The 25,857-nt window shown below is 40.2% G+C and overlaps 2 protein-coding genes across 10 annotated transcripts in view; both read left to right on the forward strand.

Annotated features, from left to right (window-relative positions):
• The window catches only part of LOC143154038 (uncharacterized), a 25,750-nt gene extending 12,335 nt beyond the window's left edge, over positions 1 to 13,415 (forward strand). Inside the window, exon 4 of the mRNA XM_076325799.1 lies at positions 13,306 to 13,415. Coding sequence (XP_076181914.1) covers positions 13,306 to 13,383 — 78 coding nt within the window. The 3' untranslated portion in view covers positions 13,384 to 13,415. The remainder of the gene's footprint in view (positions 1 to 13,305) is intronic.
• LOC143153767 (CUGBP Elav-like family member 1-A) overlaps positions 1 to 25,857 on the forward strand; it is a 529,867-nt gene that overhangs the window by 156,534 nt on the left and 347,476 nt on the right. Inside the window, exon 1 of one of the 9 annotated variants that reach the window (XM_076325296.1) lies at positions 23,098 to 23,113. The exons of the other annotated variants lie outside the window; for them this stretch is intronic. The gene's annotated coding sequence lies outside the window, so the exon portion shown is untranslated. Of the gene's footprint in view, positions 1 to 23,097; positions 23,114 to 25,857 lie in introns of those variants that run through there. 9 annotated transcript variants of the gene reach the window in all.

The following is a 25,857-nucleotide window of genomic DNA, read 5'->3' on the forward strand; positions in this document are numbered from 1 at the left end:
CTTCGTCAGTATTCATATAGGAGTCTACCAAATCAGAACTTTCCGACAGCAAAGCGACGTAACGTTACTTTCAGCGTGAATAGACGATTCCGTGTTAGGAATGTAACAGAGAAAACTGCGACATTCGTTGAATACGTCAGCCGCGATGCACTCTCCCTGGTTGGAAAAAAGGAGCTAAAACACGCACAGATGACACATCGAGCAACGTGTACGTTTGTAATTAAATCCTGTGTAAACACGCTGTCCACTGCTTACACGCTTCCTGTGCTCCGGCCAGGAAACGTATTAGCATGTTTTTGCCCAAGAATTTCTCCGGTCATCGTACGTATCTCTCGTAGAGAGATACCGTGCTTCTTAACTCTCTACGAGCCATATTTCTGTTGTTTCCTCTCAAAATAAATTATCTTAAGAAGACATTAATAACGCCGCGTAAGTTACCAAGTAAAGGAACTTTACGTAATAAACGTTTCGTTCAGGTAAAGGCTCGACAGAGTCGAAGAAATTTTATTCAAGCTTCGTAAAATTACACTCTTCGTTCCTTTCTAGATTACTTGGTCGTTATTTTCGATACTACTATAATTTTATTCCTTTTTCGTTTCAATCGCGTTTGCGATTCCTGTGGTGTTGAACGTTGCGGAGAGTCGAAGCAAGAATTTTTGTTAACAATAAAGTTAACAATTGCACGTGTAATTCTTATTTGTAGAAACATGGAATCGTTTACGTTGAAGGTATGGCGAATATTTCGCGCTCGAAAATTCGTGAAAAATATCGAGTAGTTTATCGGTATTTGAACGATTATTGTCCCACGTGGCACGGTACATTGAACTCTGCAAGAAGAACGACCAACGTAATCGAAAGAAATAGAGAAGCGTGTGAAATTTGGTCAGGTTCGAGCTCCTGTTCCTGTTCCTGTTCCGTCCACACTGGCTCGATCGTGTTACGCTAACGAAAGGACAATTCTGATTATCGATAATTTCTCCCGTTAGAGCGATTAGCCCGTTTGACTCGGTTCAGGGGCCTGGTCTGCGCGTAGGTACATTTCCACGTTAGCGAAAGCGTGTAAGCGTCAGCAGAGGGAAGTCGACGAACTAACTGCACGTGACAGTTGCCCGAGGCCGTTCGAATTCGTGGCGATTCAATTCTGATGGTCGGTGACTTTTGCTCCGCTACCTCGGATTATATCCCACCTGCAGCTTCCACCGTTCTCCTGGCTCTCGAGGCAGCCTCCCCTATTCTCTTCGAAGCCTGTTCGGACATCCTTGCCCACGGATGGCCCGAGTGCTCTCGATAAATATTCACGGACCACTCCAATCTCATCATCGGTTCCGGCGTCGACCGAACCCCATCTCCTCTATCCGATTTTGCGAGTTCTTTGACCGTCGTCGTTGTTTCACGCCGTAGATTCCGAACGATCGAGAGGAACGCTCCGAAGAAACGCTCTCCACGACGTGTGAACCCTACGATGGAACTCCTGCTAGACGTAACGTCTGTCGGATGAATCGATCCGGCGACACGCGATCTTTGAATTATCTTACCGTTCCGCGTTCTCGTACGTTTACTTGTATTTGCGCGAGTGAAATTAGTAAGATGGACCAACACGGAGTGTACTTGTACTTGTGTACAATTTAGATCGTCTAAGACTTTTGGTGGTACTTGCAGACTCAAAGCTAACGAATAAACGAACAAAGTTGAACCATTTACCCATCCGGATGATCAATTGCTTCTTCTAAATTTATTTTGTATAAATAATATATCAATTTATTTTCTTTTATATAAATAATTACGAATAATCTGTAACGGACTGTAAATTGATACGAGTATACCGATACGATGGTAAACTGAACGAATCTCTCGAGTTAAATCCGAATATCCTGTTAAGAATCATCGTTAAGAATAACCCGCACTCGTTCGTTTGTTCATTTGACGACTGATTCGTCTCTGTCGACCATCGAGTATCACGACAGTAAAATTGACGCTGACCTCCGTCTAATATTGATCCCCTGGAAATAAACCAAGGACTTATTCGGAAGGAGAATTTCGGGGCAAGTATAAAAAGCTGATACCTCACCGGACATTTTATTGGAACCTGACGCGGACAATTTGAATAAAAAATGGAATACAAATACTATTCTTGAGCGTGAAACAAGGCGATCGTTTCGAACAATTATTATTTAATTTTGCTAAAAGAGTACCTAGAGAAACAACCCAGCAGAGTGTTGATTCTTTCAAATATAATAACTATTCGTACACGTGACACAAGACGATTGTCTAAAATTAAGTTTCCTTCTCTTGTTAAAAAATACTTACGATAAAAGAGAAATTAATTTTTATGATTTTCCATAACGTTTTATATTTACGTTACTCGTACGATTTCCACCAAGTATTTAAATACAATTGGCATTACGTTATTCTTCCTTTACCCCGTAATACGCTCCTTTTCGAATTTTGTAAACTTCGTTCCTGTTTCATTTTTTGCAAACTGTTTCCCAAACCCTAGCAAATTCGTGAAATTGATCCGGAGTTCTTCGAACAGTTACGATACCTTTGGCCAGCACCGAAAGGGTTGAAATCTGCCAAAAACGATTCCGTATTTAATAAACGAGAACGAACAATTTTCCTCGTTTCGCGTTCCACGGATGCTGGTACCGCGCACCGAGTCGTATTTAGCTATTTTATCGAAAGCGGAGTTCGAGTCGTTCGAAAGTCGCGCGTAGCTTATACCGGGCGTATCGGAAGCGAGGGATTTTTCCGTGGAAAATAAAGAAAAAGGGCAGGATTGACGGACGGGGAAGGCAGGAAACTTGGGTGGAAAAGAAAAGCCCGAAGACTTTACACACTGCCGAATCACATATTTCCAATTCAATCTGCCTTCGTCTCCCCGACGAACGATCGAACGAGAAACCATTATTCTTCCCCGGACGGGTGGGAAAAGAAGAGGAGGCAACGCGAGAAGAACCGTGGACGAGGAGCCGGAGGAACGCTGCCGGGAGAATTGCGGTCGTACGGGACCAAGCCGAACCAGAAGAAATGGAGAGTGAATCGGATCGAAAAGAGAACGGTGGGGCTAAGGGGGGTGCCACGGGAGAAAAGGTCGCCCCGATAGCATTGTCGGGGTGGCCTCAGCCACGAAATATTACCGGTTATTCCTGGCCCACCCTATGCGAATTCAGGGGTGCAGTCATCCACCGATAATCGTACCGGATATGTCGTAGATCTTCACGGTAATATTTACGAGCGATTCCGATCCCTCTCGCTTTCTTCGTACCGCCCCGCTCCCTCCTAACAATTCTTCTTTTTTATGTGCGGTTTTACCCCCGCGTATCCAACCAGGGGAAGGTAGCAGGTGTCCCTCTAATTTCGCGATCAAATTTTCCCGAAACGTTCGAGGAGGCGATTTTTAACAAGGTTGCCGGGAAAAGGAGTGTCTATCGTCAACGTTGACCCTTTAGAGCGATGCGTGATCCTGAAGTGTCCATTGATGTGTATTTTCAAAGATTTCCTCTCTTCGTTAATCTCTCGTGTCCGTTATACTCTTCTTGTATTTCGTCGCAGTTGTTTTCTTAGTTTGGCGATCAAATTTTTCCGAGACTGTTAACAAGGTTGCGAAGTGCTCGGTGTCTACATGGCAGAAAGGATTTTTTGTTCAATAATGGAAAGAAATTGCACCGAATTACCTCCCAAACATCTCGACGGAATTTAATCGCGAGACTGTGTAGACACCTGCGACGTTCTCGTCGCGAGTGTATTTTCAGGTTGCTAATTAGAGAATCTTGGAAGTAGGTGTCGCGTACGCGTAACGTTCGTGTCGCGAACTGTCTTTCCGAATTTTCTGCGCGTGCGAGAAATTTGTGATTAGCGGAGTGGAACTAACGATAATTGTTTACGGCGATAACGACCTTCCTGACTTCAATGACACATGATTTCAAAAGAGAAGGGAATCGTACGGACCGATGTACTTCGTTAAAATGTGTCACAACAGAAGCTTCTAACCTTCCGACATTTCATTGCGTTTGTACAAACATAAGTCTCTGACTCTGAGAGAACAACGACGAGTAAATAATTCCGACTTCAAAAATAAATGGTAATTAATTTTCGTACTTCTCTGATCTTTTAATCTTCTACTTTCCAAACCGAGGGTGAGCGTGTTCGAATCGTAGATCGAGGGTACGACGACCACCTCTCTCGACGCATTTCAAGGTCGTTGAAATCGACGAGGTCGTAAACATTGTCGATTATTAACGAACCAGTTTTACGTCGGAGAGTGAAGAGCAAAGTCAATTTTTGCATCTAACGTACACAAATATACCTTTATTTTTAGATCGAACGGTGAATGTCTGCGAGCACTAGAACTCGCACAGTTCGATGTATAAATATTTGAGGTTGAGTGACTTCGAACATTCGTGGTTGACTGACTGCGATACTCTGTATGATTTCGATGTATCGGCTGCCTTACCAAAGAATTCGTTTTATTGGTAATTTTTTACGATGCGAAAGGGTGACTGTTATCGCTGATCGGTAGCTATGTATATCGGTTGACGTATCACCCTGAAAGTTCTCTTCTTACGGACAGAGAAATTTATTCTCGAATTTATTATTCTGGAATTCCTGGAAATCGGCTTGTTCTTCGAAGTCAAAAGTTTCTTTCATTTCTCCAACGACGAACCACTCGCAATCATTATGCTCGATTTACAAAAAAGAAGTGTTTCATCTTCCAACGAAGTCCGAGTCTTTCAAAGACCCCAAATTGCTAATTCTCTACTTGATGGTAAGTGAACCGACATCATAGACAAGGCTAGAGTTTTTAGCACCGGACGAAATTACCTTTCTCCATTTGAGTTCTCTGGTCTCGAACAACAAGAAGGGTTCTTTTCCACGAGTACGCTCGGTGGTAGGTTTTTGCAAATTGTGCCAGTTGCGCAATGGAACTCGGTGCTTCTGATTAAAGGGTGGACGCGGAACGAGTCATCCAAATGTGTAGATATCCGTAAGAAGGAACTTCGGTATTAATAATCTAGCACGCGCGAGGAGTTACGGAAACTTCGAGCTTTGTATCGTGTTTGTAGAGTTCCGGGGAACTCGTGAATGTAGCATTTGCGCGTTTGGAGAAATCTATGCCGTGCGTGTGTCGTTGAGATGGAGTTACAACTGCGAAAACGCGTATGCCCTGACACTGAGATATTTTCGTTTGCGAATGTTTTTTATCTCGCGAATCGTTCTTGGGAACGAGTGTTCAGTTGCGATCCTCTTCTATTTCGAACCGATCTTTAGAGTATTCGTGCATCGAATATAAATAGGGAACCGGAGCAAATTCGGTAAACATCGGACAAAACGTAACGGACGAGTAGATTGGTATCTAATTAGTAGTCTTCGCGACACTGGGTGATAAACGTAAAATTTGAATTTCTAAATAACTACACGGCTTTATGGATCCACCGTTGGCTCGTAACACGAGTCAACGGTACATTGAGATGACGCTGGCGTACAACTTTTATCGTTAAAAATGTTTCTCCCCGTTTTCACGATACGATAAAAGGGCAAACATGTCGGTACCGGGCGTAGAATCTGTTTTGATTATTAGATCATTTCGATTCTTGTCAGCCGTTCTCCCCTTCTATCCAAGCTTTTATTCACCCTTCTTTTCGCGCGGGGGATATTTCGTTTCCGAAATTGCCTCGAATAACCGGCCCGTTATTCTCTCTTCGTTGAACCATAATCTGACGATCGGGCGCAACTTTTCCAACCCTCCGAATTCTATCGACAGCGAGTAGAAATTCCTTCATTGTCCACCCTGTGCTCGCGTGGCAGTTTTTAAACGATAATCTACAAGCTACTATGGTTCGTTTTCTTTTTGCACGGAATAGTTCAACGTACATTGAACTCGGTTCGAAATCTTTGGCAAAAAAGAAACAAATTTTTTACATCCTTGTACACTTGTGTGTACAAAAGTATAGTTCAATCGTGCGTTAGACAGATGTCATTTATACTTTCTATAAGCAGTTGTACCAATTCATTCAAATGTCTGCTGTCGATACCTTGTAAAATCAAATTTCTCGCGATCCGTTAATTCGGAAAATTAATTTCTTTCCTCCTCCTCCCTCTCTCTTTGTATGTCTGTCTTTTGCTATAACGAAAACAAGCACTTCGTTTAATTATAATAACTGCCGATGGAATAACGTTGTGTTAATTTTTGGTCTAGTTGGCAAGAGTGCACAATACGACGTTTTTAATTGCTCGTTCTTCTCTCCGTAATGAAATTATTCATTAAGGCTTCGACCAAAAATTTCTTTCGATAATTGGATCGTGCTGTTCCGTGCAATTTTCATTTTCTCCTCCCCAGACATTTCAGTTTCTGCTACCTAACTGCTTCCGATAACCTGCATTATTCTCCTTCTTTCTTCGTTAACTTTAACCGAGATATCTATTTCTCCGTGTTAAACTTCTATCTTCTGCCACAGATATTTTCTCCTCAATTCCATTCGTGTAATTTAATTAAGACGTTCCTCCGCTCAAATAGAAACGTTATATTCTGTTTCTTGTCGGTGAACCGTCACACGTAAATAAGATAAATGTTCTCACTGGACACCACGTGTCCGTTATTGACCATGTGTTCCCGTACTCTACTAAATATGGCAAATAAAATGAAAGTGAAAAATATTCGGTGAAATTTTCGAAGAAAAAAATTTACACGAACAAACATCCCAACGAAATTTTCCAAATGAAAGTCCAAAACCGTTTCTTTCGTTTTCTATTTTTCACGGCGATAAACTTATCATCGTGAACAACGAACCCCGGATATTTTGATCTCACTGTCAATCGGTATAAAGATATCTTTTTACGAACCAGTATCGATAAAAATTCCCCACACGGAACACAAAAACGTACACGAACTCGTAAAGTAAATACTTAACGTGGATGGTGAAAAGAAACCCAGCATTTTCGCTCATAAATCCGTGTTGCCTTTCCGGTTCAGCGACGCTTCTTATTTATACAGCATCGATAACTTTTACATATTTCCATCACAGAAATACCTGCCGGTATTAATCACTTCCCCTCGTACTATCTCCTCTCGTTAAAATTATTTTCTTCCTTCCTCCTTGTCGACCGATCTTGGAAATGATTTACGATTCGAGTGTCCTCGACAGTCCGCATTATTCCAATGTTGAATCTCTTTCCCGTGCTCCTCGATCCGCGTCCCTGCGCTCGCTCGGTCTCCATCACGCGAAACGCCAGTTTATCAATATCACCGTGAACTGTTTTTAATAATAATCATTAGTCCCTCGATAGCCCCAGCGGCATCGAGCGAACGAAATTGTCGTTTCGCGTTTCCGCGTCAGCGACCCCCTTAAAAAATTATTCACGATCCGACTGTCTCTCGATAACTATCAACCCCCGCTGGTTTTCGCGCTCTTTTTTCCTCTCTCGCGTACACGTCTCTGTGTCTCTCTCCGTATGTGTACGCGTCTGTGTGTGTGTGTATTTTTCCACCGGTGGGTAGCCAACGTTCTCCCGTGCTCTATATTTATTTTGCCGTATTCGACCTCGATCGTACATCGCCAGACATTTTCCCTCGTTTCGCCTCCGAAATTCTGTCCGGGTCGAACTTCTACCGTGATCCGCGCGTTCGTTGTGTGCACGTGCACGTATACGCGCGCGCGTGTGCGTGTGTGTGTATGTGTGTGCACGTGCGCGCATATTTCTGCGTGTCGATCGACGATCTCTCGTAGTTTCCCTTTTCTCCCGGCTTCTGTCCCCGATATCGACGTTCCGGTGTAGTTTCGCGCCGGCCAACCTCGTCGCCGGTAAATAAATAAGTAGGATTAGACGCGACACGTTTATTTTCGCTCGCATGCTCCGACGTGCGTGGCCGTGCCGCTACGAATTTCTGGCTAGTTTTCGTCCTTTCCGCTCGAATTTCGTCCGGTCAGGTGACCATTGTGTTTCGAACAGAGGGTAGCGTTCTCGTCTTGCTTCCCTTGTTCTTCCGAGCTGCGCTCCGCGTCAGCGTTTCCCAAAATGTGTTCCGTGCCACGCGGACAAGTGTTCCGTGAAAATCGTCGTTAACCCTTTGCGTTACCGGCCCTTTTTTTTCGTGCCGCGGACCAAAGGACCAAAGGACACTTTGTACTCGTCCGACGGAACCCTAACCGAATCCTTGCCATACCTCTGAATTATCGCGCGAACGAAACATTAATTATTCTCGATCGATAAACCGGAATAGAACGGTGCTCGAAGAGTTCGATAGTTCAAATATTGGAGTGAAATAAACGAATGGAATAAAATTCTTGGTACACGTGCTCCTTTAACGTTACTCAAGACCGATTTACCGCTCGTCGAGAATAAAGAAATATACGATCGAGGAAAGTTTATTTAAGGTCGACGGACGGTATTAATAAATTTATACCTCGAGTTCTCATCGGAAACAAGCTGGCAGTTTCGGAAAACAGGACTCTAAAATTGACGGTGGAACGAACGAAGGAGGTAAACTTTGTAGAGTAAAATTTCATTTGAGAATCGGGTGTCGTTCGTTGTTTCTGACAGCTCGTAGACAGATCTCTTATTGGCACACTTTAAGAAGCTTTAAAAGTGGAATTTATGCTGTTGAAGATTCATGACTCCGTTCCAGCCGCGCGGAGAGTAAAATTCTTCGAACAACGCGGAACGAGACGAATCTTCGAGATAAATGAAATTTAAATCACAGAATAAACTTTGTATCATTTGTGGTATCATTTTAGAAACCACCTTGAATTTCTCACTGGTTCAAGAACGGTTTCCCCTGTCTTTTTACAAAGTTGTTCAATTCCCTCTGGTTAAAATTTCCGGTTAGTCTTTTTAGTAACACTTATCGAATCAGAGGTGCCCGTGTAATTCCAGTTTAAAACTTTGCACGGACTTCGATCATTTTTTTCTCTCACTTTGGGACATACGTACATTTAGAAATATTATTTCGATTACTTGGATTTTTTACATTACCAAGTGTAACACCGTTTCTGTTTCAAGTTACGTCTGCTGTATGAAATAAACACGTGTAAACAAGACGTTGTAAATTTACAATGCAGTTGTAGGCTCGCATCGATGCAAAATGGGTCACTTTATTCAATTACTCGAAAATACATAGATACGAGCTGATCTGACACAAAAATAGCTACTACTCGTAAACAAGGTCGAACGATTGATACCTTTGTACGAATTCATTATTAACGCAAGTTTCAGTTGTAACAAGAACACCTAAAACTTATGGAAAATTTTTTAAACTTTCCTACACGAATTCTAAGCGATATTTAGGGAACTTTCTCTCTTGTACGCGAATTAAACTATTCTTTAGCGCGAAAATTATACGTTACTGTACGAGTGAAATAGAATTTTGAGCGCAAGGTTACGCGTCAACGTACAAATGTAAAAGATTGAGTTACCGTTCGATCGTCGCCAGTCGGGAAGCTTACTTTGGTGGCAAATAGTATTTTCATTTGCCGAATCGTACGACTTCGTGCTCTAGTTCGTTCTATTTGATTTATTTGCCGAAACGAAAGATCAAAGGTAGCGACATTTGATTTTCGAAATGCAATTCATCGGATACACGAAGTATATCGGTCTTTCGTTGGTTATTAGATATACATTAATATTCATGTATGCTGATAGTTCTAACTGCGAGGTTCTTCCTCCAGGTTCAGATTTAACTCGAACAGTCGGGTATACGACATTGGACCGAGAGTAACGCAAATTCGTGCCGATAATGCCACTTTGCATCGGAGGGTTGCGACTAAGTTAGAGACTAACTAAATTACAGATGCAAATAGCAGAGGTTGCTTCTTACCGAGATTTAAAGGATCGAATGTTGGAATAGCTTCGAGCCACTTAGTCGGCTATTAATTTGCACATAGAGACGACGCGAATCTCGTCGATTTACATTCTGTTTATGCTCGGGACTTTAAGAAATTATTTTCTAAAATGTTTTCGTACGGTAAATGAGGGCGACACAGGACATATTCGTAATCTTCTAGACTTGAATCGCAATCACTGGGCTATCTTGGTAACTATTAACTTTCAATTCCGTATACTTTGATGCTTTTTACTCGACATTTTTCAAATTCCAGAGTAAAGTGCCGGGTGAATCGAAGTTGGCCTTCTTTTCTCGGTGCTGAAGCAAAATGGTGAAAGAAAAAAGAAATCCTAATTAAAACACAAACGTCTGTACAGAATTTGGATTGTTCGTGCTCAATATTTTCTTTATTCCGTATATATATACATCTCGAAGCAAAATATTTTTCGTGACGATCGTAAATCATTGTATTCCTCCGATAAGCCTCTATCGTAAGACAACAAAATAAATTCGTTCCGTTAAAGGAAGAAATAAGTGACCTAGAAATGTCACTTCCACCTAGAACCGATAAAAAGTCACCGCACAGTGCCCCCTATAAAATCGAACTTCTGTCTCGAACGTTCTTCGTCATCTTTAAAAATAAACGAGTTACCCGAGCGAGACTCACTTTGAATACCGAGAACTTTCTTCGTTTCTATAACCACCGAAAAATGAGCCCGCGCAACGACCTAACGTCTAAATTCTCCCGAAGCTTCTCAAAAACGAACTCTGTCGCGATAAAAGAGACATTAATTTGCATGTTCGTCGCGTAGGTTCGATGCGAACGAGAAAATCCTCGGGCAACGTCTACTGTCTTACGACTTGACCCGCGCAGTTTCCCGGTAGCTGGATTCCGCAGACGAGGGGTAGAAGTTTCCGTCTTCGTCGAAATTACTATCGGATACTATTGATAGCGTCGATTTCGGTAAATCGATTTTGCGGGATGTTCAGTTCGGAGGGCAGGAACACGGCCCAGTGACTTTAGTGCGGCAAACAATCGTACCCCAGCGCCGAGCTACCAAAGATCTTCCATGACTCTTCCTTAGCTCTCTCTCCGCCGGCTTGGCTCTCTTTGTCTCTCGTAACCTCTCTTGCTCTCTTGATGTTGTTCCATCCAAGTTTATTGCCCGGAGATAACCCCAGTTGGCGACCCTTCCATTCTTATCGAGGATTCGCTATGCGCTATCCAAGTGCTAACTAACGAGTTGCCGGAACGTTCCAGGCTGTTTGGTCCACCCCGGAAGATATTACTTTGTCCCGACAACCTCGACCTTCTTCGAACCCTTGCCCCGTCTTCCTGTAACGTTTTTAACTCGCCCCGAAATTCTTTCGCTGTTCGATCACCGTTTCGAGTGTCACGGGACTTGTACGAGTCGCTTGGTACAATAAATATTTCAAACAAAATAATTCCAACTGAGGATTATCGAAGAAACGAATCTTTTCAATTGAGAAAAGGTTCTATCGTCACGTGAATCCACTCGACTTTAACACTTCGTTGAACCGTGGTAAAAGAAGGTTTAACGAGATACACAAGTATGTAGTTCGAGGGTTGGACAAAATAAGTGGAGGGTTAGTTAAATAAAATAATTCCAAGTGAGGATTATTGAAGAGACGAATCTTTTCAACTGAGAAAAGGTTCTGTTGTCACGTGAATCCACTCGACTCTAACACTTTGTTCAACCGTAGTAAATGAAGGTTTAACGAGAGACACAAGTATTTGGTTCGAGGGTTAGACTTAGATTCCCTGGTTTATTCGCACGTGGGTCTATGTATGTAATCTTGTCCTGTTGGATCGCTTTGGGTTACGGTAGGTGAGAGTGGAGACCAGGGCAAAATTCAGCTGATGTCATCCAAGCACTCTCATGCCTGAACTATGTATTGTTTTTGGTGAGTCGCAAGGACAAGGATCGACTGATGTCATTTGGTGATAGATAATCTTCGAACGATGAGTCGTTTGATTCTTTACACGAGCATCGCTTCCAATAAGACATCGACGAGAATGCACGTTTATTTTGTTACGACGTAACAACGCAAAATCCATAGAAATAGCGAAACGTTCAAGAAGAAAAGGTCACCGTGACATCACGTACCTCTAAAATCTTGTAACATTTCCATCTCTGTTGTTTCATCCTTTAAATTAAATTATTCAGATATTAAATCAAGTGATTTATTTTACTATTCACTCGAGATTAATTTCCTCCACATGAATAGTAAATTCCTCGGTTGCTCTAGAGCAACTTTTGCTTCGTACCGCAGCAAGCAACAACTTTTGTAGTGTGGAATTCGATTGCACGTTTTATTAAGCGTGCGTACAATGCTATTAAAGAGTAGGTTTCCGTACAGTAGGAGAAAAGGAGAACAAGCAGCTATTCTTTAACACGTTGAACGCCATGGTGGTCACTGGTGACCGACACTCCAAAGTTGTAACGATTCTTCGAAGCGCTCACAAGATACAAACTCTAATGCTCGTAAACTTTTAAATATTTGACATTAAATATTTCAATAATGACATTATTGTCATTAATATGTCTATAAGTAACAAGTAACGAGTCTTAGCGAGTCATTGTAAAAAAAAAATGCTACGTTCGTTATAAGTTTATTTCGTAACGAACGATGACTAAAGGATGAATCTAATATCATATACGAGTCTTTATCGTTGCGTATTTCTCTCTTTAAACCGACACAGAAAACGTTTATCTTGGATTATTCTACGTTGTATTAAGGATGTATACACATACATACGCTATAGGTCCACTTCGTTTCGTTAGCGAGATAAACATTGTTTACGTTGGTTTCAAGAGCCAGGAGCTTAAAGCTTGTGTATAGCATCTGATCAACGTTCTAATCTTCGTTTGGTACGAAAGAGACCTATAGCGTCTGCGATATATTTTCTTCAAAATAACTTATTCGTTGAATACGTCAATGGATACCCTGTATACTAGGTTGATCGATAAGTCTTGTCCGATTGAACGATTAATCTTTCTGAATTTAGATCAGCATAGATAAAAAGTATTTGATACGAACCAAACATTTTGTAATTGTGCAATCGTGTGATATGAATAGATACCAGAAATATAAACAAATTAATTCACATTACTTACAAAAAAAAATACGTGTACGAAGTCTCTTTTAAAGAACCACTACATAAATATATTAGCTTCAGTTGATAAAAGAAAAGAAAAGAAAATTCTACGTCAGGTATATATGAAATAAAATAAAAATAATTGCTTTGATACAAATATTATATTACGTACATACGAATCGGAAAATGGCTATACATCAATTATGGTTATAGAATGTCTATATAAATACTGGCTATAGAAAACAAATATTCAAGCATCAGTCGCAAGACTTCTTCTTTAAAACAGAAACCTCTCACTTTTCGATCTGAAATATTATTCGAATAATCAGTAGCAACGCTTCCGCGATTAAAATAGTACACCTTGTAGATCACCGTGTTATTCGCCACGCAAAACGGGGGAAGAGAAGCCACGAAAAGAAACAACTCTCATAAATCCACTTTGTAAAGAGCACAAATGTGAACCAGGCATGCAACCCGATGTCCCTGCAGGTAAGTTCTTTGAATCATATGCGCATAATTTGTAGAGCAGTGAATCGGTGCCTGGATATATATATATATATATATATATATATATATATATATATATATATATATATATATATATATATACCGTAGAAAATGACGAAGGAATCATTGCGTTATTTCTGGTTGAACAACGATAGATCCGCTTGAAACGGAGCATCCTGGTTGCTCCGAGAGATTACCGTTTCATGATGCAATTCAACGGTAATTTGCGTGCTCCTTGCAGATATCTCTCGCTTTCAGCGTATCGAATATGTTTCGGAAATGGGCGCAGAACTGCGTCATACGGTCCCTGGTAGATGGATGTAGCTCTTTGCGGGTAATTTGCGGCCTAAATGTACAGCAGCGATCAGGCCACACCCTCTAGGAAGATCAAACTCCTAACTAATCCCGAACTAATCGTGCGTCGTTAGTTGCTGCACATTGGCTTTACGCGATTGCTCTTCTTTCTTCACCAATGCGCAACATTTCCGCTAGAGGTGACCAACGAGGTAACTTTTCGTTCAATTTTCGAAACACCATCGAACAATGTAACTTCAGACTGGCCAGCGTACTCCCATTTGTGGGAAAACTATTCGAAGCGTTTCGAAAAATCGAGAAACAATTTTTCTAACATCGATCGAGTCAACTAACGGAATTATAAATGAAATAAAAGAAACACTGAAATAGAAGAAACATCGCTGAGCCTTTGACAAGCTCAGGCACGTGGGGCTTCTATACAAACTAAAGAATTTAGTTCCCAGACAATCCTATCTGAAGATAAAATCCTATCTTCAGGAAATATACTTTCAAGCTGAACACAAGATAGTGTGGTAAAATTAATTCTGGTGTACCCCATAGGGTAGAGTTCTAAAGTCCTGCTTATGTTTAATACAGTTACGTCTATAATTTTCCCTACTGGGTCATTGATCAAAATTTTCATTTAGAAACAAAGTCCTTTACACTTTACAATACCACAGTAATCGTATTCTTTAAATTTATAAGTGTAAAATCGTAGTCTCATTAATGTTACGTTTCTGAAAAATGTTACATTATCTTACACGACTTTATGTAATATTTAAGATAATTTACATTGTTAAATATTTCTGTTTCAGGTAAGTAAACCGTGATCGTCCTCAATGTAACTATAAATCATCGAATCCATTATGCGGCGGTAAGTTAAAATATTCAAAATACCATTGTGTCTAAAAAACAATCTTTAGAAAACTTCATATGCGAAACATGATACACCAAAAGAAGAATGACACGAAGCCCCTATTTGCATGCAAAATTATTTTCACATTGCGTCGTAACTATACAGTAGAACATTTTATATTTTTTCTTAATTATATATTCGTCGATTTGAGTAAATATCGGGGTCCATTTCGATAAATTATAATTAAAGTATAATCAAAATTTATTCTGTAATTTCGACCAATTCTTTCTCAAAGATTAGTTCTATCTAAGAATATCCAAAGTTGGATACGTTATAAATTTTATACCACTCGGTAGACGTTAGGCCATGCACTTTTAAAAGCACTACCCTACTTTTAGAGCGTGCTGTCGGAAGTACGTTAATAAGAGATCAGTCTAGTGTCTGTTACGAACGATTGAGTCACGTAATACACCTCCCTTTTACAGAAAAATTCTCTTATCTAAAATCCACTTGATCGGGATATATCAGAAAGGAAAACATACGGCTAATGGAAGAAAAGGAATTTGTACATCTTATCGCAAAAGACACAGTTAGCGATAGCAACTGGAAATAGTTCTGTCAGTTGAAAACTCGAAGCAAACTCTGCTAGGGGGAAATAATGAAGAAAAGAGTAAAATTCCTTATCCTTTTTAATTTTAAAGGGGATATATTTTATTCATACAATTAAAACGAATTTCAAGATACCCGGAGCACGCTGGAATGTAGCTTCAGGATTTCTTTGACGTATAATTCTCTTTGCCCGAAAAAGTAAGTAAAACGAAGTGACAAAAATGTCAGAAATTTGTTACACACTATTTTTAATCATCGTAAAATTCGGTATAATAGAAACAAAGTGATCTTCCGTGTAACTAGTTTTCCCGATAACTTGCATGGAAATTCTTCGTGTTCTTCGTAATTGAAAACGAGTATGATATTCAATTTTACTTCGTGTTCGTTTGTTCTCAAAATACAGTATTTCATTATAGAAATATTTGAAAAACGTTTTACGTGTTATCAAAAATAGTATTTTTTAATGGAAAGTACAGAATTACGAAGTTTTGTGGTCAGAACTGCAGTTGAAAAAGCAAACGAGACTTACATTAAGTTTTTAATCTCTTACGTACTTTCAACTTAAATACATATTATGTAAAATTGGAGACTTAATCCGTTTCGCTCATTTCGTTTAAAATACTTCGAAGCTGCAATTAGACCATTTCAAATTAATTCCCAAAAAATGTATACAAGAGAGGTCATAAATATCGGTAATACAAATATTTTTAACTCTAACTGCCAATGTAAATATAATATTCGTTTCGTCGCTTCCATTTTATTTTTTCTTCTCCTCGGAAACTCTCAAAGAAACTTGCACGTTACGAAAAATCGTATTTTACGTAGGATTGAAAGACACGCAGGTAAAACGCAAAACTAACGACTAATAAATTACACCTCAATAACCATAAGCGTTTAATTTCTAAATTGTAGACCGCATTCGTTGGCTTTACGACTTCACTGTTGTACCGCAATAGAATTCTATTATTCACTTCGTCGTATGCTTCTCATATCGTGCTCCCATTTCCGCAAAATACCCCGGAGTTTAATTCAATCTCTCCTTTGTGTCATCTAAAAAATGAACTAAATTTGCGATTCAAGCGAACCGTTGAATATTCGAAAAATGTTTCGCGGTCTGAAATTAAACAGAAATATGGCACGAATTTGTAACGAAAAGTTCTTCATAAACCCGATCCGGTTCTCTTCGCGTGTAATGCGTTCGTGTAACTTTCAGCTGACAAACCGATTCGTGTAAAAAATAGCAATAATGGCTGCAATTTTGTCTCTGTCAGTTGTTTACCCTCTTTTTCAGGGCCGGCGTAAACTGGATAAATATGGAGGGAGTACGTCTCGAGTAAAGCAAAATTTTCATACATTTATTAGAAAATTTGAACAATATCCCTCATGGTTGAATTTCATTTTCATCGGACATGTATTACATCTAATAAGAAATCCACGATTTTCTGTTTTGAATGCACAAATCGGTTATCGATATAATTCGTTGCTCGGATTCGTGATCAAGTGTCATTTACTGTAGTGTCATCGCTACTTGTATTTTTTCAACTGGAGGGATCGTTATTTCTTACAATATCAACCTACTTACGAAAATAAAATTCAAACTTTATCCTATTGTACACTATTCATTTTGAACGTTATGCCAAGCATTATTATATACGATAATGTCTTTCGAGTTGTACATTTTTTAAAAGTTATCCCTACCACTTTTTGGAACTGCTCGCACGAAGCTTTAGCGTTGATTCGAATTACCGTACCTATCGGGAAATATTAATAACAGATTATAGTAAAAAGTATTAAAAGTCAACTTGGAATTAAAAAGTGAACGAATATCAAAGGTAAGGGGGCTGAAGGATAATTTTCAGAGGGTCCTTGAACAAGCCAGTGCCGGCCCTGGTCTTTCTCCTTCGTTCTCCCACCCACCCTAGTGAATGGCTTAATGTACATTAGACCTGTCTGCACTTCCTGACAGCGTGAGTGTGAGGTAGACACGATCGAACTTAGGGATACGGGGTAAACGCTATTGTCACGCACTCGTGAGTCGCCCGGCGTCCTCTCCGATCGATTGGTAATTTTTACGAGGAAGCGATTAAGCATTTTCGCGGAAGTCTAATGTCCGGGCTGACATCACGTTCTTCGAATACACTCGTTTCGAACGATTCCTTTCGTACTATCGGAAATGTACCGCAAAGAGTCGTAAGAAATGCTCCCGAGTGGTCACTGTGTGAGAAAAATCCAATACTCCGTGCATTAATTTCCTTTTCGTAATAGTAATTTTATCAGCGATTAGTTTCTGTCATACGAGATCCTGGTCAAAAGTGAATCGATCATTTTTAAATACGTTGATCGTTAAATCCGAATTTCATTCGTTTTATCCAAGTCTCCAGGCACGTTTACAAAAATTAGGGGAACGTGACCAGTCTCTACGCTACCCCTTCTCCCACTCCTACAACCCCGCTCTCTGCTAAGCCATCTGCGTGGCACAGATGCGCAGAATCATTATGCCGTTGACCACAGGACGGAGCGGATCGGATCTTAACGCTAAACGAATGCAGTATATAGATTATAACATAATAGTTTGTATATGTTATACTCTTAATTTTATTTCGTTAATCGTAAATTTAGAAATTGTCTCTCGAGTTCACGAACGAACGATTTAAAATTCGACTACGTACTCGCTTTGATAGCCAACGAAATATGCTTGTACTTGGATTCATAACCTCTGCAAACTTTTAATATCGCATATCTCTTCACAGAATTGTTTTTACGTCACGGACGCTTGAGAAGAATTCATTCACGGAGTCTAACGATAAGTAATAACAATTCGATCGTTTAATCGATGATTTATTGTAAACTTTAAACGACGCGAAGCTGTATCGTTGTATCAACGCCATCTAGCGTTTTAGCTTAGTGTATCGCGAAGGAGGTAGTATGAATTGAGTTATCAGTCCCTCGCGCGGCACGAATCCGTGCCACCGATTGTACGTATCGCTACACCTCGTTTCCCGAACTCGTCACGAGAAGTGGAAAATTACACGGGTAACGTGTGTCGCGGTTACCGATCGCGAGCAACGCCAGCAAAGGGCTGCCACCGAGACTTTTATTGAGTCGTAATTTCAGCTTATAAAGCATTGCCAACTTTCTCTGCCGGTTCTTGATGGCGCGTGAAATTGTACTTGCTTCGACCTTCTCTCGCGGAACTGAATATTTCAGGGAAGACCAATTTCCTGCCGCTTCTTATCGCTATGTAACCTTTAACGTCTTCCGAGGCGAATTATTTTCTTCGAAATAAACAAAAATTACACCCCGACATCAACTTACGAGATTTATCGATTCTACAACGAGGTTGCTGTATCGTTTCATTTTTAACTTTAATTACGAATATTGTCCACAATTTTAGTCGTTACTTTTGTAATATTTAAGATAAGTTAAAAACTAAACGTACGGATAAAATTTTGATACTTTTCCGTAAAACGTCGTAACTCAAAAATTGTTAATATTCTTCGTCTTTTTCGTCCTACCTATATTTGTACTCGTACTTAACACGAAGGTATGTTATTTTTTAGTTTAGGATGAATAGAATTTAAAAAATCCAAGAGCGCGTGTATCTTTTTTCACCGAGATACTTTAACCAAGGTATAATATTTCTTCGCGAAAAAAATAAATATTTTCTTGGACAAAGTATAAATAAAGTATAAAAGTTTTACTACAAGCGGCTTTTTTCAGTGATCTAGACAAGAAGATTCCCCTGAAGTTTTTACCTTAAGCTACCTTTTTATTTATAGATTTGAAAGCATTCTTTATAGTACCTCGTCTTACGCAGTATTATTTTATTCCACATACTGAACGTACACTTTATTCATTTACCTGATAAAAGCGTCGTAATGATTTCCTCCGTTTCTTCTATCGAAGATAATTGAAAGAAAACATTTCACAACGAAACAACATAATCGTGAATCGCAATCGTGCATACCTCAAATAAGCGAAAAACGAGATCCATTTGAAAAAATGGTGGCCCACGATATGACTGACGGAAATAACGAAATCCACGGGTTGAAAAATATTTGCTTTGGAGTTAGCACGTGGTTTCAACCAATCCGGATTTGACAGGAAGCTCTTTACACAATGCGCATCTGTACCGTATTGTCTGGGGTTTAGTTTCGTTGACTGTATCGAGGTCTAGTTTGTGCTACCGAAAAATTTCAGATGCGATCGGTTGTTCTGTTTAGTTTAGGTCAGAGTTGTTCTACGGGCCACTTTTTTAAAACCGTGTTGTCGTGAGTAGCAGCGAGGGAATCATTCCTACCGTAGAATTAAAAAAATCTCTATCGGTATCAAAGAATATTTTTGGTACGACCATTATATAGTATAATATAATAATAATTACGATTTTTAAATTGCTATTTTCACTAAACACGATAATATTTTCATTAGCATCGCGTGATCCATATTTCTGCAAAGTTTCAAATTTTATCGAATCATCAAGGTGCCAAACTCTCCACGTCAAATAGGACCAGAGTATCGGGAAATCATAAAGGATGTGAAATTTATCATTCTACCGTGCTTTCGTTGTTGTTTCGCGATAGATTAATGCAACGGTATTGATTTATCAATGGTTACACCGTAAAATAAGGCTTAACATCGTTCTATTCGCTATTTCGTAAATGACAGATGCAATCAGATATCGATAGCTGGTGGTATTTTGTGCCTCGATTCGGCTTAACGCGAGTCAGATATTGCCAATACTTGTAATTCACGTGTCACAATAAAGTTCGTCGAATTGACGGTAAACGGTGTATAATCACCGAGATTTCGAGCATCTTCGGCGCTGCGCAGAACCGCGGTGACGTTAATTTTCGTACAAATTCTGGATTATTCCGAAAGACCGAATAACAATAACCGTTTGATTCGAACTGACCCAGATACCAACGATTTGTGGCTATACACATGTGGCGCGGCATTCTCCGATAGTTATCACCCCGAAAACGCACTATTGTCTCTTTTATCTCGAACATCGGGAAAATGAAAATTCGCGAACGTTCGTTCTCGTTTAGGAACATTACCACCCTACCGGGATATTCGTCGTTACGTTAACGGTGCTAACAATTACGTTCCAATCGAATTTTTAGATTAGAAAAATTTGTACTCCACCGACAAAAATTAAGTTACACTGGAAAGTTATGCGTCCTTCTGGTGTGATTAATTTAATCGGCTATTAAATGTATTCTTCGTTGTAGCGTTATCAATGAATTATACAGAACTTACGTACGAGTTTTTACAAGTTGCTGTTGCACAGCATCGAAAGATTTAATTCATTCGCTGGACAATTGTCGGCTCGATACATTTCAGTAGCAAGAAAACGCGCACCAATTGTGTGAAATGCAATTCTTCGAAATTGCGTTTCTCGCTTTTAAGAGAAGGATAAAAGCAATTCGATAATATTCCGCGCAGGTATCGCAATATAGCTTCACTTTTCGAGAAAGAGTTGCCACGGCCGGCGATCGTTTCGTGCACTTGTAACGTTTTTCGTGTTTTGAACGAACTCTAACGCCGTGTCACTGCATTGGCTTCGAAACCCGCCACCGCGCTTTCATCACTCCATATTTTTCAATACAAACGGTTCTAAACAAACTTGTTTTTCGCAGCTATAGAACTTTAATATCTATGCGTTTCTATGGCTGATATTAAAGTTTCGTAACATTGTGTAACGTGTATGCAACGTAACGTTCGTACAAAATATTGCGGTGCCGCGAATACTCGTTTGTCAGAACATTCGTTTATGGAAAACAATACATTTTGGTAATTATCTTTGGTAATTACCAAATGGAATATCTTTCATTTAACACAAATATGGATTATTCATAGGTAAACCATCTAAGTACATTCTACGAATAATGGAAACAAATTTTCCGGGATTAACCGAAACAGAATCGCACCCATCGTTATTTACGTTTATTTTATCCTGTGTATTTGTCATTTTGTCTTCGCGGTAGTACTATCAATGGACACGATGAACTAATTTTCGGCAGTGGATGATCCATCGTGAGAGAATCACTCGAATGTGCAAATTAGACTTTCGAACTATTTATCTTTAAATGCTGGAAAAATTTGTATTCGCGAATAAGCAAGAAACAAACATACATCGTAAAAACAAACGCGCTCGTTTTTACAAGGTAGTTTATCGTTTACATAACCGATAAATTTTTACATTACTCGGTCCATTTACATTATTCGAATAAACAGTCGTTCAACTTTAAAACGAACACTGCTTTAGCACTGACAGGCAATTAAAAAAGAGAGTTTAGGATTTTCACGGTACACGGTGCTCGTTAAACGAAGAAGACAAGTGCCAATAAAATGGCTTGAAAAATGAATAGTCTCGAAATTATAAATCAATTTTTTTATACAAGCTTGGGGATTTAGCATTACGGTAACGGGAGCAGGAGATTCTTAGGGTGATTTCGAAACATTTTCGTTACGATTGGAAAATGATCGTTGTCGTATAATTCGGCACTTGTTTCCCTTTCACAATTGAACGCGATGTCAGTACTGCTGGAAACTGGGTCAAGTTTCACAAAGGTTCTTCTGGCTAGGCAGAAATGGTTTGGCTTAGAGTCGTTGAGAAGGACAATGTTACGATCTGATATTATATTTTCGTTGTTATTTTCCTCTCGAGTTAGTCCTTTTATATTCTAGATAAAATCGCTCACTGGAACAAAGATGTTTGGGTGGTTCGACAATTAGATTAATAAGCTGTGGTTAGTTTAGCGGGTAGTTGTTAGGAACGTAAATATTGCAGAGGCGAACATTTGCAGAAAAATGTTCCAATGTTACTCTCTATTCGCATTTATTCACCATGGTAAGATTCTTCGACGAAGAAACCGTTTCGATGGAAGAAATTGCAAAACGTGTTTCAAGTTGAATGTTTCATCCAAGAATTTTTAATCATCGACGAACATTCTCAACGATCGAAACAAATTCCGATACATTGAACAGTTAAAATTTTAATTTTGTTTAGGGAGTAAATTATTGATCGTTTGAATTGGGTCGGTCGTGTTTTAAATTCCAAAAATGTTCTCCAAATGTCTAGCTGGTATAGTACGATCAGCATTTAGAGGATATTGGATACCTTATGTTAATCGACATTATCCGGATCCCCAACCATTTGCCTCGTAAATACGTAATTCCGTGATTCGACTAGAATGTTATCGTTATCACAGGTGTCGTGACTGGCGTTGCCTCGCATATTGGTCGAAGTTAAATCTCTTTTGGATTAGAGACCGCACGGTGCTCGGAATTTCAAATCGGATGGTATTATTTAAGAGTCGTTCGCTACTGATCGCGCAGATGTGGCCCAAAATTACCCTAACTTTGTTCAATATCGTCGTTTTTTAAATATAAATACACGCGCTCGACTTTGAATTTCGTCAAAGTTCGTTTCGTTGAAACGAACCAATCGAAATATAATTTCTACTTTGTTCAACAAATTTTAATCGTGCAGGAATTTTTTATTTCTGTTTCCCTGGACGTGAGAAATCACGCCAACGATAAGAATTTTGATAATATCAGCTTAAGTGAATTGTGACGGAGATCGAGAAACTATTTTTTTTTTTGGAGGTTATCGAAGAAGTTATAAATTCATTGAACTATGACATCCAGGGTGTCTAAATATTCTTTATTCGGTTCTATAATCGAATGAACTTCAGTTTCGACATAATTTGGACGATTGCTATTTTCGTTGATTGTTTGGGACAATTTGTTCGAATATTATCTAATAATTTAAACATATGTTTTCGATCTCGAGAAGTAATTTTACTCGAATTGTGTAATTAAAAGTATTTGCTATTTCTGTTTCAGGTAAGCAATTCAAGATTACAATATCACTGCGAATCCTCGAACGCATAACACTGCGGTGGTAAGTCAAAATTAGATACGTTGCATCTGGTTAAATAATTTCTAATTTCGATCGAGGTATTTACATGCTTTAGAAAAATTCGAAGACTCGTTAAGCGAACTACGACAATAGTACACTTTACTTATAAATCGCGATACACTGACAAGGGGTACGCGTAGCGTTTCATTGAAATTTTATAGGTAACTGAAAAAACTGCAACGAGTCGAAAGAAACGCATTTTATCATTATACCGTCGCGTAAAATTATTATACCATCGACCGTTAAACGACTCAGTGAAGAATACCTAATACTGTGTACCTTAGAATCTCGGTGCGTGAATTATTGATTAGAGAAAAAACAAACGCAAATGTTTCTCGTTGCGATCCACACCGTCCAGCAGTCGACGGTATAATGATTTTATGCGCATCTACCTTGCGCATCGCGCGTTTAAGAAAGGGTCGCTCCTCTTCCAGCAGTTTCGTTGTTGCATGTAGAAGGTCTTTTAGACCGGGTGTACCTTAAAGATACCATTTTACATATCACTCGAGTGTACCCTCGAGTACCTGGCTATATTCCTCCGACCAAGTATTTTGTTCTATATTCGGTGGTGGGTGGAACTTAAACAACAACGAATTTCCTCCGAGCCCCCGAACCCGTTAAAACTAATTACTGTTTTACTCCTCGGAAACTGCTCAGCTTATGACACGTCTGTCTGGTACATATTGATGGCGGGAGCAGCGAAAATCCTAAATTTCCAACAATAAACTCTAATTGCTTTCGTCAGGGTGTTCTCTGCGCCGGCTGAACGCGCACTGATGGGAAAACTAAAATCCTTCGAATCAGAAATAGGAAAAGATCCGCGATCGTGGCATAAATTCTGCCAGCAGCTAGGAATAACATCGGCAGCGTTTGTATCGGAGTTGGTTCGCAACGAACGAAAGCTTATCTGGATACAAGTGTATTCGAATACGAGCTTACTCGAATAACTTGTAATATATAATTTCTACAAGACGATGCATCACAGGTGTCTGTTGTTACGTGCAAAATATTATGCGCGTAGTATCTCGATAAATACTCGTCCAATATTTTAAAATTACTACGCAAAAGAATCCTAAACTTTTGTTCTCCATCGAAGACTCCCTTGGTACCCTTAAATACCAAATGACAAAATTATACCAATATACCGATATAGTTGAAACTACTGGACAAAAGAATTCTAGATTCGATTCCCAATTCTAGGCATCCTGAACTTTCGCTCACCATCGAGGACTAGCTTCGAATGACAAATTATTAAATTTTACACCTTCCTCGGGTCGTAAGAATTTGTTCCCGCCCGTGGCATCGGTAGGTAGAGGTCTCCCCTATCTCTATACCCGGTTATTGCAGAGGACGGTAGAAATGTATGCAACGAACGCGCGAATCGCAAGTATGCGTTCGGTTCTCGTAGGAGAATCCAGAACGGCACCTGATCGGCATAAAAGCAACGGGCCGCGATCGTGGCCGCCTAACAGCTCGTACCGTTCGCGTATTCCACGGGCAATGCCGCGCGGAGCCGAGCCGATGATTTGCGGGCGCGCTATTTGGAACGCATAGGCGAGTTATGCATCTCGCGACGCCATTACTTATCTCACAATCGGGCACGCGTTACGAACCCCGAGCGAGTAATTGGGGCCGGGCAAACGCCGCGGCGAAACTCAACGGGTATTTCTCAACGTTATACATCGAATTACAAACACTTTGATTCATCGTTCGACGGTGACCGTAGCGTACGGGCACCTCGGTGGGCGCACGTCCGCGCCGAGAGTCACGGGGCCTGGCTGGCAACCATCGACGACGGAGCAAGGCACAGATGCGAATACGGAGTTCGATCCTCCTCCTACTCTTCCCCCTTCTCGACACCAGAGCCCTTGCTGATTTATGGCTGTCCTACATTAGACACGCGCATGTATTACAAGAGCGCCAGTTAATTGGAATCGCGATTAATATAGCTGCACGCGACGCCACCGCTATCGTCCTCCTCGTCTTTGTCGTTGTCGTTGTCGTTGTCGTTGTCGTTGTCGTTGGTCGTTGCCGCGCGTCTGTTGCTTCCGCGAGAATAACTTGCTCTTCCTGTCTGCCTCGTCTCTCGAAAATACTGCGGCGAGCGTCGCCACCGCGCCGCGGAAATGAGTTTCTCGTTGTTCTCTCGTCGGCTCGAAACGGCTGAAGAAAGTGTATCGGGTCTGATGGAAAGTTCTGCCCGTTTTCAACTTACAACGGAGACTGTCGCACGGTAGACGTCAATTACCGGAACACTTTGCGGGATGTTCACGTATTTATGGTACACGAATCTAGTCTACGCGCGCGAGTCCAACTCGCGATAAGGTCCGTGGTATCGATCGTAGGGTACGGACCGTTCTCGGTTTTCTCGGCCGTTGTTTCAAATCGGTTTATCGATGAATCTAAATTCTGTTTTTAAAAAAATATGAAATTAATGGTAACTCTTGATAATTTTCTCGAACTCGAGAGAGTCCAGAACCGCGTATTTTCGTTAATTTTTATACCGTTTCAAAATGTGTTATTTTATGCTATGTAAATCGTTGTTTCAGAAATTGTGCACTATTTTTTCTTACAAAATGTCCCCTCCTTTGCGTCTTCCCCTAGGTTGCGTTAAGTTAGATTAGGTTTGAAAATTTGAAATCTCCAAAGCGGCGTATCTCGGCAACCTCGAGCAACCCCTGCGCGATTCAAGGTGCAGGTTGCGCAGGACCCCACCGTGCATAATA

This window comes from Ptiloglossa arizonensis, chromosome 13, assembly GCF_051014685.1.
Source record: "Ptiloglossa arizonensis isolate GNS036 chromosome 13, iyPtiAriz1_principal, whole genome shotgun sequence".
In the NCBI taxonomy this organism is placed as follows: domain Eukaryota; kingdom Metazoa; phylum Arthropoda; class Insecta; order Hymenoptera; family Colletidae; genus Ptiloglossa; species Ptiloglossa arizonensis.